The sequence below is a fragment of the Didymosphaeria variabile genome, assembly GCF_027946475.1.
Source record: "Didymosphaeria variabile strain IMI 356815 chromosome Unknown scaffold_2, whole genome shotgun sequence".
Taxonomy (NCBI): domain Eukaryota; kingdom Fungi; phylum Ascomycota; class Dothideomycetes; order Pleosporales; family Didymosphaeriaceae; genus Didymosphaeria; species Didymosphaeria variabile.
The window spans coordinates 709,348-722,782 of NW_026611621.1; the positions used below are offsets into that span (position 1 = coordinate 709,348).

Sequence of the window (13,435 nt, forward strand, 5' to 3'; positions counted from 1 at the left end):
CGTATGCTATGTGGGCGTGTGAATACGGCGGAGGCGGCGAAGGGAAGGCGGCGTCACGCCTGCACGGGACTGGAATGCCTTAGCAGGTACTACTGGACGTTTTCACTTGGCCGCCGGAAGTAGTATATGTCGCAGGTAGCTGGCAGGAGGCCGATGGTGGGCGTGTTCTATTTCCGTTGCCTGAAGTCGAAGACGCTGCGTGTTCACAAGGTCTCGGGTCGTACCGCTGCTATCAGCTATGAGTGTCACAGTCGCCAAAGGTCGGTCTACAGCGAATATCGGCAGGTCGGACAGGATGCGAGCGAGTCGTCGAGGGATATACACGGTCGCAGACGTGTGGGAGTGGTTGTAGAGAAGAAATGATTTACGAGGATCCGGGGCGCGGTTCGCTGGTCTTTGAATGCAGGTGCAGGCTAGTCCGCGCTGAGGATTGGCCCTAAGGACGCCGCGCCGTACAATGTTGGCAGCTCAGGCAAATTGCGCCCCGTTGCTGTTGACTTTCACGCTTCATCACTTCAAGAGTCAAGTCTTTCCTACGCCATCTGGTGTGTTTGCGACGCGCGTGGCCCCATCTCGCCATCCCCAACCTCGTGGCAGCCCGAGCCCCTCTCGTCATCCCCTGTCGCCTTACATTGCGTCCCGCTGCGGCCGAGTATCACCCATCACCCTCGTTACCTCGTTCAACTTGGCAGCTGTCTGCGCTGTCACCGTATTGATACTGTCGCTTTCCACGGATACCCGTGTGCGCGTTCTCGGATTGTCTGCGACCGCCTGCTCATACGTCATCCCAAAACTTGGGAGTTCGAAGGCCATGCTGCTGGGTAGCTCTGCGCGGTGATCCTACATCATCATAAACACCATGTCTGGGCCCTATCGCTTCCAGGGAGAGTCTTCCAGGTCGCCTCTGTAAGTTAAGATTCTTCTAGCTGTCGTCAGATGTGGCACTGCGCGCTTGGAGCTCTTTCCTACATGCAACGTGCGGCTCTCAAAACAAGCTTCGCTCCATGAAGGACATGGAAGGAACGAAGGGAAGCACAGTTGCGTGGGGCAAGGAGGGAAGCACAGAAGCAAATGACCTATGATCAGAGCCTGATTCCCCCTTCCCCCAGTAATTCAGCTTTCGTGAGCTTGACATTATGCTAACATGCCCTTAGTGACCGTCGAACTCAGAACCCGCTTCCCGCCCAGCCGGTGTCCTTTAAAACTAATGTTAATCGTATGAAAACGAAGAAATGGGTCGAGGCAAAGAAGAACGCATACGACGGAGACGACTGGGGAGACTATGACGAGTACGATGAATACGGCGCGTCAGAACCAGACCCGGCGCCTCCATCGGCTCAATATGCCGCATCGCAAGCGCGAGGATACGGTCAGCGGCTCGATCAGCCTGGCAGGAGCTTCACAGATCCTCAGCGGCAAGGACCGCCGCAGCTAGGGCGAAGGTACGTTACTGGAAGACCTCGAAGAATCTCAGGCCACCCCTTACTTACTGAGTCGCTCATAGGAACTCTTTCGAAGCGGGAGAGGAACAGCGAGCCTTCTCCAGTTCCACAGGCCATCCACCGCAGGGCTTTACGGAGCAGCACGTGCATCAACCGCAGCAAGCTGCACCGAGTCAACAGTACATACATCCCGCGCTGAGGCAGGGGAGCGGTGCCCAATCCGACACCAGCGATACACCAGAGCACCGGCGAGACTTCAGTCCGTCTGCGATGCCTCCCCCGCTTCAAACGCGCATATTACCAGATCCCGGGAGTGCAACTGGCTCACCTAGCGCTCGATATCCTCCGCGCAAGAGCAGCATAGGCCAGGTAGAGTCACCTGCCGCCGCGTCCCCTCGTGATCGCGCCCCTAGCAATCCTGGAAAGCCTCTTCCTTTTGTTAGGCCCGCAGACATATACAAAAGGCACGCGGAAGAGAGGGAAAGGGAGCGCGCATCTTTGGACGAGCAACGTCCATATGTGGAAACCGCGCCCGGTCAGAGCGCTGCCAACGCTCAGCAGCCGGTGCTGCCACCTGTAGAGGAAGGCTCGTCCACATTCGATAGTGACCTTCGCTCCGTGGTAGACAATGCGTTTTCGCGTCCCGATGATCAGCGCTCTGTGCCACCGACTCCTATCTCTAAGTCTGATTCCGGAGTCTCGAGGAGTAACACAGACAGTACCTCCGGTATCAGTCCCATCATGAGTCGAGTTCCCAGCTCGGCTGCATCAGCTGTCAAGGCTAGGAACTTGGCAGGTGGTGACGGTAGTACACCCGTGATCGCTGAGGAAGCTAGTGAGAGTGGCACTCCGGTCTCCCGGCCAACATCTGCAGCGCTGCTCAGTGGCACACATCAAATACCCCGTAAAGCTTCACCCGGCCATTCGCGAAATGTTTCGAGTCCTTCGATCCCCGGCAGCGGTTTGACCACACCCAACGCTACGGGAAGTCCTGCGCGGTCACCCGCGATCACACCGCAGGCGCATATTCCAGAGCCAGAAACTGCTGAGCTGTCGTCTCTGGGCCATCGATCGGAGGAGATGAAGATGACTTCACCCACTGATGCTCACGTGCGCGAAGCAGATATTGCAGAGGCAATGAAGAGGAGTTCGATCGAAGACCATCCGGAACTAAGCGCGGCCGAGAAAGAGTCACAAGATGCCTTTCTCGAGTCTCATCAAGCCCCTACCTCGGTCGCGGAAGCTGTCTCACGGTCACGCTCAGCATCCCCAAGCAAAGGTCGGGTGCAGGAACTGGCTGGCAAGTTCGGAGATGTTTCACATTCTCGACGTGGCTCTACACAATCGAATGCATCCCGTACGAGCTTACAGTCTTGGGAGAAGAGCCAGGACAATTCGCGACCAGTTTCTCCAACGAAGGCCAGTAGTCCTACCAGAGATACTCTTACCGCAAGACCGCCAGCAGAGCGCGAGGCAAGTTTTCGACCAAAGCTACCTGGACAATGGGAGTCATATGCTACCAGCGCAGGCAGTCCAAGCAAGGAACTGAGCAGTGTGAACCTTCCCGCTACAAACAATCTGACATCGCCTCTCGAAGAAGTTGACCTAATACCAACCACGGAAAAGCATTCAGTCGCATCTGTGGATCCTTCCAAATCGGAAACCAATGCTCTATCAGAATCCCTAGCCGATCCGCTAGCGGCACTCAAAGCTGCAGGCGCTGCAGTCGGTGAAGCTGTACAGACATCTATTGGCCTTGGATCATCGCCCACCGAGGGAACACACCGAGAACAGACACACGGGAGCATACTACCGCGACCCCTTCAGTTGTACCGTGAAGAGTCATCTTCGACAATACCACCGACACCTCCTGCAAAGGATTCTCCCGAGTCGGAGGAAATGCCGCCTCCGCCACCCTTAAAGGAGAAGAGTCCGGAGCCACGCTCAGCTACTACCGCTGGCGCAACTCCCGGAAGACCTGTCATGTTGCCTCAATTAAGTACGGATGAGGCTGCCGATGACCAAGAGAGTGACAGACTGCGAAAAGAAATCGTCGCTAGCTTAAGTCCACAACAGACGCTCACGAATTCCACTCCAGAGCATAACCCGGCTTCGCTGCATGCTGGTAGTGGACCTGTCAATCGTGAAAGTTCTTTATTTCCGAGCGAGTATGAAAGTTACTGGGCAGACGGCGATCGTACGTCTCCACGACCATCACATGAACGTGGTCATGATCGTGATGCGCAAACGCGCTCTGATGCTGGCAACGCTATCACGGCAAACCCTCTCACGCAATCACCCGTAGATGCCACAAAACCATCTATCTCTACACGCTTTAGCTGGGAGGATGGCGGCTCAGGCCTCTTATCCAACAAGCTTGCACAGACTCCGACCGCAGCCCCTGAAACTACAAGTCAGACTGAAAGCGAAGAGAAGATTCCTGCACCTGCTGTGGAACAGGCCGCTAAAGAACAAGAGCTTGACGACTTCCCAGCTCCCTACTTTGGGCCCACCCACGGCGTTGCTGTTATCAAGCCGGAACCGATCAGCGACGCCGATTTGAACGTTCGTTCACCCGCTCAGGATCCTGCGAGCCCATCTACTAACATATTGCAACCCGATGCTGATCGGGCGACGTCCCCCGCTCCAGGACTCCATGTTGTAAACTCTGCCCTAAATCCTGAAGCAGTGGATTTGCCGCCTCGTCTCAGCCGCGAAGTTTCACCAGTATCCGACCAAGTTCGCTCCAGTCAAGACATGACCACGAAAGACTCATCTGGGCCCAGTTATGATTCCACGCAAGCCTCGGCCATCAACCCTGCAATAAGCGCACCTATTTACGGTGTTGAAGAGCCTACGGCAAGTTCTCCCGTTACAGCGGTATCCCCTACGTCGGACAAACCACTTGGGTTCAAGGACATTCTGCAGATCAAGTCCCCAGTGGAGAGGATAAATAACTACAACAAGACGCGTGATTACTGGGCGCATGCTGATCATGGACTGAGCGATTGGGTGAGCACCGCTTTGAGCGCGAACCCAGACCTTGCCACACAGCCATACCCACAACCTCGGCCGAATCTGAACACTTCAGGGACCATGCGCCATAGACCCACCGGTTCCATATCACTGTTCGGAAGACATCATGGTGCAGGCAGTGCCCAAGCAGAGTCAGCCGGGCCATCCACTTCGCAAACTCCAACAACACCAACTTCTGCACCAACCTTCCCAGGAGGCGGGAGAAGTGCCAGCCATCAAATGCAATCTAAAGGAAAAGATATCTTGCATACAGCTGGCTTGTTAAGCGGTAAAGGGATGACAGGTGCGAAGGGTCTCTTTGCCAAGGGCAAGAGCCGCTTCAAAAGCGACAAGGTAGAAAAATGATTTCTTGTTTTGTCAATTTCTTGTTTCCTTGCGATATGATCCGACGATGCACTTCACGATTTTCTTCTGGCGGTGCGTGGATGGGGACGACAACAGATGCTCGGACTCATGGCTCGGCTGTTCCTTAATTCTGTGGGCGTCTTTATCTACACTCCAATCTTTTTCACCCAGGCCCTAATTCAATACTATGTTACCGCATTCCTTGTATGATTAGGGCCAATATAATCTTTCTATAACCATGTGATCCCACCTCATGATGAGTACATGTGTTGATTGTGATGTAGGCCTCGGAATCGGAACCCTCGTCTCGCGAAGCGTCAGAAGAGCCGTCGGACATCGGCAGCACGGTCTCTGAGCTCGACACCCTCGGATGCCTCTCATTGGACACGACGGACAACGTGAAAGAGGAAAAGAAGCACAGGCGTCGGTTTTCCTCGCCGTTTCGCCGTTCTGGTCGCTCAAGGTCCCGACCTGGTAGCATCGTCATGCTGAGCATCGAATCAACTCCGCGCTCAACACCTGGGCACAGTCGTCCGCAATCGTATCATCCGCCTGCGGCATGGAGCACAAGTCCGTGCGCGCTGTTAACTACGCCGCCGGCAGGAGAGCTTCAAACGCCCGAATACCTAGGCGTGCTACCTTCGCCTGCGAAGAGCGCATTTTCACTATTTCCTCAGGAAGGCGAGGTTCCACCCATACCCCCAATTCCGGAGGATATGGACAAGGGCCTGTCGGAACATGTGACGCATAGGTTGCTACAGTCCGTTATTCGAAATTCGACGCCACCAGCGGTGGAAATGGAGAAGGTGGAAGAAAGCCCTGCTTTTGCGAAACCACCCGCGAGTAGGACGGACAGGCTTGATGACGTTGCTGATGTGGCTGCTGGGCATCAGGGAATCCGAAAGAATGAGTCTCGAATGCTGGATGACGGTGGAGTCGTGGAGAGTGTGGAGAAGGTGGCTCCGCTACAAGCTGCCGCGGAAGTGCCAAGGGCTAACGTCAGCGAGGATGATCTTCCTCCGCAGCTGCATCATGAAGCTTTTGCATCTGCTGGCACCGGGCATCAAGAACTACCACAGGATGATGGTTGGGTACAGGTCCACGCTGTTCCACTGTCACTGGGGGAATCGCCGGATCAATTGCACGCACCGCTTTCATCTTCAGACCAGTTCTCAGTACTGCATCACGAGCCTGCATCGCCGAAGGATGCTCCGGCGAGCCACGAGACCAACTTTGAGGCTGTAGCCCGGCCGTCTGCAGATGAGAGCGAGGATGATCTACCTCCGCAATTGCACCATATATCGATTCCCTCTAGAAAAGCTCCGGTTATAGCAGACTCAAATGGCGATGCTGTGGCTGGCGCAGCATGCTCTGGTCCTGAGGTCTCGCCTACGTTGTCGTTCGTAAAGCCTCATCGCTTAGACAGCCACGAGGAAGACGGGGGCCAACCTTACCTTCGACGGTCTTCCGACGCCCATCCGCAACGACCCGCGCTTGACGTGAGCCCCATGCTCCCACCGGCCAAACTTGCTTCAGATATCTCAGACAGCTCTGATGATGACGTCCAGCCAATGCCTCTCACTGGTGCGACGCCTGCAAATGGTAAGGGTAGCTTTTCGTATGAGACAGAGCTCATAGGCGGCGATCTCTCTCCCGTTTCGTCGCATGCAGCCAGCGACGAAGAAAAAACGCCTACAAAGCCGGATGCGCCCTCACCGCCAACAGTTGACGCGAACGTAACTCCATTCATCGTCACGGTCGTGGACACGGCGCAGCCGTCGCGCGACAAGGCTACAGGCGGCGAGGATGCACTAAAAACTACCCCGCGACCCAAGCCACCACCACAACAACTAAGCGCATACCGTGTAGTTCACGCCGTGGAATATCTGCATTCGCAATCGTCATTCGAATCATGGGAACAAGAAAGTACCGCTGCATTGTCGCAATCGGACGATAGCCCGCATCTCGATGAGCACGACGAGGCAGCGTTGCCAGCAGTCCCCGTTTCGTCGGACGTAAAACTCGACAACGCAAAGGCAGACGAGGCAGAGAGGGCATCTTCAGAAGAAAAGCCAACATTCATGTCGGATCCAGATCCAGATGCACCGAAACCAGTGGTTCCGATCAAGTCCGATACGCCCCAGGAGGCCCCGCAACAATTTCCGCAGTTTACGCAAGCAGGGGCTCACAAACGCTCCGAGTCGCTCATATCGAAGATATCGTCCATGGTAACGGCGGACGACGCGTCTCTATCCCCAGTCTCTAGTTACGGTCCTCGATCACGTCCTCCGAGTAGCGCGGCAAGTCGCCAACGGCAGATTCCGTCTGCTAAGACCTCCCCAATCCCTGTGCAGATCAAGGAAGAACCTAATGCGCCCGACCACACCATCAACAGTGCAATAGAGAACGATGATTTTGATTTGTATGCCGACCATAACGGGGTGGTAAAAGACGTCAAAGACGAAGAAGGCCGCCCCTTGCGTGTGGCGACTGAGCAGCCGCCCAAAGCCGCTGCCTCTTCCCAGCCTCCTATCCCCAGCGCAGCAAAAAACGCTCCTCTTTCAGCCCCAATGGAAGAGGGTTCGGGAAGATACAGCGATGACCGACCAATGAGTTTTGTTTGGGGCCCTCGAGATGCCAATGGTAGACCGCAAGATGAGATCAATCGGCCTGGTGGAGGCAGCCAGGATCAATCCCCGCCGCGCGTTCCTAACACGCGGGTCCAGCGAACAAGCCAGCTCCGCAACGGTCCTGTTCTGAAACCAAAAGCACAGAACACCGGAATGCCATCGAACGGTCGACTGTTGGAGCAACCCTCTCTTGGTGAATCGGGGAGTAAGAGTGTTTCACCACTTAGCAGCTATCGAGAAAGCAACAAGTCCTCGCCGCATAGCAATGTCTCCCCGCCTCCAGTCAACAATGCGTCTCCTCCGCCGAGCTCACCACCATCGACCCTTTCCGAGCGACCGCATTTCGAGAGCCCGAAGGTTTTGAATGGTCAGCCTTCACCACCAAAGTCACCTGATCCGCGATTAATTCAAGACCCACGAGTAATGATGGAGGCGCAGATGCGGGGGTGGATACCCGGTCAACCGTTTCCACAAGACCCTCGATCGCGACCGAACATCCCTGCTCAAGCTCAGGTGCCGGGCCAACCTCAAGGTCCGCCTTCAGCCCCGAGGAATCAGTACGAATATCAACAGATGATGGCACGTCAAGCGATGCAAGCACCTGAACTCAAGCCCTCGCCACCACCTGGTGTGCAGTCAACCAAGAAAGATGACAAGTTCTCAAGGCCCAAATTTTCCTCAGTCTTCAAAGGTTTGGGCAAATCCAGCTCGAACACACCCCAGGTCTCGCAACCACAACCGCAGCAACCTTTACAGCCTGTTCCGCAACAGATGCAAAATCTCCAAAAGAGAGTACATCCGCAGCCGAGCCTTGCACCAGATAATGCAAGGCGTAGCGCTTCCCTTCAATCCGGTGTGAGTGATATGACTCCTCCGCAGATAGCTCCGGTGAAGGAGCGAAGATCCAGCGCTTTGAAGTCTGCGTTCAATCGACCTCAAAGTTTCGGGCAAGAGTCACAGAATAGCCAAGATAGCACAAGGGTGCAGGTCACAGGCTCTCGCCTGGATCTCAGGTATCCTGCAAGTCCTCCACCTTCTCAGGGCATACCTCCGCAACATCCTCCTCCACATGTTCTGCAGAACATGCCAAATCCGCCAAGATCACAGGACTATCGAGCTTCCACGTCGGAGGTACCGGAGACTGGCGGCAAGAAGAAGAGGTTCTCCGCTTTAGGCAACATCTTCAACCGCAGCTCAACGAGTGGTCCATCCTTTCCAATCAAGGCTAAGATGAGCAAGGAGGAGAAGAAGGCTCACAAGGCTCAAAAGCATTCAAGTGCAATGCCTCTGCAATCAGTCCCGCAAGGTCAAGCATGGCTGCAGCAGCAACCTGTCGATCCGCGTCAGTACGGTGGGACCCAATATGGTCCGCCTCCTGCGGCAAGGCCGTTCCCCGGAATGCAAGGCATGCCATTGCAGCCTATGCAACTACAAGCCGTGCAACAGCACGCTGGGTTACCTGTTACTCCACAGAATATGCAACAGCAGTCCATATCGCCCATGCCACCACAAAGCATGCATCCTCCCGGACTACCTCAGCAATACTCTCAAATTTCTCAAGGATTCCAGCATCCGGCTCAAGTCACACCGTCGCAATTACCACCACAGTTCCAACAGCCTTCAGGAGCTCCAGAGGGCTCTGCCTACATGGATACCCGACAGGTAGCTCAAATGATGCAAGCGCAACGCATGCAAGAACAGAGCAGACCATCGACCCACCATTCGTCTCAAACCATGCATTCAAGTATGGCGCCCGCACCCATTGTCCATCAAACAGGACAGAGACCAGATGGACATGTTCCGCCCGCATTTAATGAATATTTCAAGCCGGACCTCAAGATGATCAAACCTCTTCCGCCCATCCAACAACAATCAGAGCAGCCAAATCAATACCATCCACATCCGCCACAACAGCAACCACCGCCAGTTGCAGTTCAGCCACCTCCAAACCTTCGCAGCGTATCTGCCCCGATGGCTGTTCCTTCCGTAGATCAAACTCCGAACGTTTCACAACGGCAAGTAAGCTCGCCTCTACATGAGCCGCAGTACGACACCCCACAGATCCCAGCGGCGTATACACAAGTCTCAGGTGCATTTATTTCGCCTAGCTTAGAGCACGAACCCTCTCGCGCGGAAGAGTCGCTTAATGTTCAATCTTACACTCGGCAATATTCCGACCCACATATGCAACCCATCTCACCCCAAGTATCAGCGATGACGACGTCGCCCCCCTAATCTCCGCCAAAACTCGAACGACTCTGTTGTTTCCCCCCATCTCCAATCCTTCGCCAGGTCCTTTGACTGGTCCGTCACCACCAACGAATTTGAAGCCTCAGAAGCAAAGGATGAGCAGTATTACGGAGCAGGTCCAGTCGGAGCGCCCTTGGAATCTGGATCTACCACATGGAGCCACTGAACAGGAGATCGTGCGCGCGCGCCAGCGACAGTACATGGAACAGCAGCTTGCTGCCCAGGAGCAGTTGCATGCTGAACGAACTGGCCGATCACCGTCACCTCGTTCAGGACAGAGCCACCAATCTGCCAGTCCACCGCCGCCGGCGCCAACGCAAACACATCCTCCGCAAAGAGGAAGTGGTGGGTTTCGCGAATTGCTTCCTCGCAGCTCACCTCAGCCTTATCCTAATACCGATGAGGCTGAATCTCAGAGAACGCAACGTCAAGAACAGCAGTTGCCCAGCCCTCCAATAGCGCCTGCACCTATTCATCCTGGACAGAGCCCTAGCCCGGCAGGTTACCCTCTGCCCATGTCGCCCGATCCAGGCGGCGTAAGAAGCCCGGTCAACCCTGTGGCAAGAATGATGCCACCTCCACCCCTTCCTGCGAAGATACCTCATACGCCAATGAACGCATCTTTCCCAGACTCTCACGTGACACGGCCAATCTCACAAGACGCGGCATCAAATCATACCCACGACTCACTCTACGACCCGCCTCCACCCCCGACCGAATATGTGCATCCTGCACATCGGGGCGAACCAGAATATGAAGACCTTACCCCAGCAGACGAGCCACCGCCCTACTCTGGACCCGGCGTACCTAATGACGGCATGGACAAGGACCGCCCACGACCACCCGACATTGTGACTGATCGCGGCCGGCTCCTCGAGCCTCGCCAGCGTCAAGCATCCCTCGGCATCTTGCAGCACCCACAGCCTGCCTCCATGGCCGCCTCGCCCCAGCGCTCATCCGCCGACATGGGCGCCGACATCCTACGCCGCCAGCTTCTGGATAACGACGAACGCGAGCGGCAAGAGCGCCTGCAGCAAGCTGAGCTGCGGCGCATTGAATCCGAGCGCGAGAGAACGGAGCGCGAACGTGCAAGGGCGCGGGCGCGCGAACTCGAGCGTAGCGTGTCTGGTGGGGGGAGAGTGCCCAGTCTGCGTAGCGCGCACGGCAGCACTCGGAACGGTGCGAACGGGTTCGAGAGGGGTGGCAGTACGAGGAGGCCGGTGTATGAGTTGCCGGCCGAGGAAGATGATGAGCCCGTCATGCGGGCTACGAGTTTCCCGGGGCAGGAGTGGGTTCCTACGTGGACTGAGGATTAAGTTGGTCCATTTCGCTCCGGTTGGGGTGGCTTCCGTGCATACACTGTTTCCTTTCCCTTGTCTTCTGTTCTGCATTGTGTGTTCTCAATGTCTGTGTTTTATATGTACGATATTTTCGCATTTGATTTCTTTTGTTTCTTCGACACGGCCGCGAGCCAGAAAATTATTCCCCATTGTCTTGTTGGTTGGCGCTGGATACCCCAAATCTTTCTGTTCGTATTGTATCTGGTGGGCGTTCGCGCGAATCGAGTTGCTGCATATACATACCTAATGTTTGAGATGGTTATTCGCCTGGCTTGCCACTTGTTCTTGGCGTGTGTATTTTCGAAATGTTTCGACCGTGAGCTGTCAAGTGTATTGGGTTGGGCCCGCCGCTCTATGAATCAACATAGTCAATATGATGAAGGGAAATAGCACATTTGATATTTGATATGCGTCGAGCCCGACAACAGCTAAAAACACGGGGACATGGTGTTAATATGAACGAGCAGGCACCGTAGTTCTCTTTGCAGTGCACCAAAGCCGACTCACCGCAGCTTGCATGTAGCATGACGTCCAGACCAAGGGCCCCAATCAAGCACGTGGAAAGCCATATGGTTGACAACAAGAAATGGGCCGCAACGGAGAGCACGAGCCACAGTCGGTGCAACATAGTGAAAACGTTCACCGCGAATCCGAAGGGGTGAGGGTGAAGACCTGTTCACGAGTACTTCTCGAAAATCCACCCTGCGCTACATAAGTTCCTGCTCATAGCTTTCCTGGTGTTTCAATTCTACACACGCAGACTCAACCCCAGCCTTGACTTTGCTTTGGCCCAACCCCACGGTCGAATACCCGCAGTAAAACTTCCAGCACGAGCATGTTTCGTACAGCAATCTCTCGGGCTCGCGCCGCAGTCCAAATTTGTGCATCTGGCAGTACTTCTCCTCGCGGCCCTGCAGTGCTTCGGCCTAAGACCCCTGAGCCTCTTCAGGATAGCCCCAAGTCTATCAACCTCGACACACTGACGATGACCTCGTTCTCGCCTGTGAACCCCGGCGTCACTGTAACTCGTCCTTTTCCTGAGCTCCCCGAGAATCCCCAGGGTCCCCCCAAGTCCGCTCCCAACATCGAAGCGCTCATCGCAGCATCCACATCCTGCTCACCAGCCAATCCGGGCGCAACCCTGCCCCTGATGTCGGCACTCACCGTTCCCGACCTCGGCAGCCGCACGCGCATGCTAGACGACATCCCAAGCATCATGAAGCGCTTCGATGTCCCCAAGGCGAACGTCCTCACGCGTTTCAACGACACGCCAAACTCCACTGAGCATGTAACGCATCCCGAGTCTGGCCAGGCTACTGAGAAGCCCAAGACCAAGACTCTCGTGCACACGACGGAGAAGACTACAGCCGTCATCCCCGCGCCACGCCCTTGGTTCTTCAAGCTCCCCCGGATTCCTACGTCCACGTGACGGCACGACGTACTACGGCACGCTTACCTTCGCTGGCGAGACGAAGGCGGTTGGAAAGCCCAACATCTTCCAGTACATTCTGTACGGCAATCCTGATCCGGACGCTAAGGTTCAGGCAGAGGTGAAGATTGTCGAAGAGCGCACGGTCTGGCAGTCTATCTGGCGTGGCGTTCCTGAGCCAGATGGTGAGAAGGTGACGACGGTCACAGAGGCTAAGATGAAGACAATTGCGGAATCCAATGTCAAGGCCGTTGAAGATGTAAAGGAGGCTGGCGGAATTGAGGCCGTCGTTGCTGTGGAGAAGGTGGGGACGTTGGAGAAGTTGAAGTTGGGGAACGCGGAGAAGGTCAAGACGAGCGAAATCTACCACGACGTCGGTTACGGTCTCGTCGCGAAGTAGTGGAAGCGGTAACACAGCGGAGGGAAGGAGCGATGGATAAGCGAGGTTTCTCGGCATCTGCTTCTTCGACGCATGTTTTCCTTTGAGAGCGGTTGTGGAGATTTTGTTTTGTAGAAGGCGTCTGCAACTTCGATACCCCAGCGTCACGGCATGGCATCAAAGGCATATACCCCGAATGAGCGGCATTGAGCATGTATTTTTCATACTGTACACAAGAAGAAGTTCGTATAGAAATTGTCAAGTGCGTCAAGCAATTGGTCTCGTGGGTCATACGCCACCTGGGCAGGACACCCTCAATTTCCTCATATTGGCTACTAGACTAGGTACTAGATTCCACACAGCTGGAAATGCAAAACATAGTCCAACGTTTGACAATTTCGGATTTCGTTACGTGAGTGCACCTGTGTTAGTGAAGTGACGAAGTACCGACAAGGCATTACCAGTCAACCAGTGTAGTTTGCGGCTTGCCCGGCATTGTTATATCCGGATGGATGGCACACGAGTGTTGCCTTTGAGCAGTGTCCTTCCACATCTAGTTCGATTCAAAAGCGGGGTTTGGCGAT

The 13,435-nt window shown here is 55.1% G+C and overlaps 2 protein-coding genes across 2 annotated transcripts; both read left to right on the forward strand.

Moving 5' to 3' along the window:
• Positions 1 to 1,218: 1,218 nt before the first annotated feature.
• On the forward strand, positions 1,219 to 11,019 carry N0V89_001921 (uncharacterized protein; the record flags this gene model as incomplete). The annotated part of the gene is made up of 4 exons (XM_056210732.1): positions 1,219 to 1,442; positions 1,505 to 4,454; positions 5,108 to 9,525; positions 9,666 to 11,019. 4 exons carry the CDS (start codon positions 1,219 to 1,221, stop codon positions 11,017 to 11,019), a joined length of 8,946 nt encoding a protein of 2,981 aa, XP_056074205.1.
• Positions 11,020 to 12,028: 1,009 nt separating this feature from the next.
• Positions 12,029 to 12,872, forward strand: N0V89_001922 (uncharacterized protein; the record flags this gene model as incomplete). The annotated part of the gene is made up of 2 exons (XM_056210733.1): positions 12,029 to 12,385; positions 12,411 to 12,872. The coding sequence occupies 2 exons, from the start codon at positions 12,029 to 12,031 to the stop codon at positions 12,870 to 12,872; spliced, it is 819 nt and encodes a 272-aa protein (XP_056074206.1).
• Positions 12,873 to 13,435: the final 563 nt, after the last annotated feature.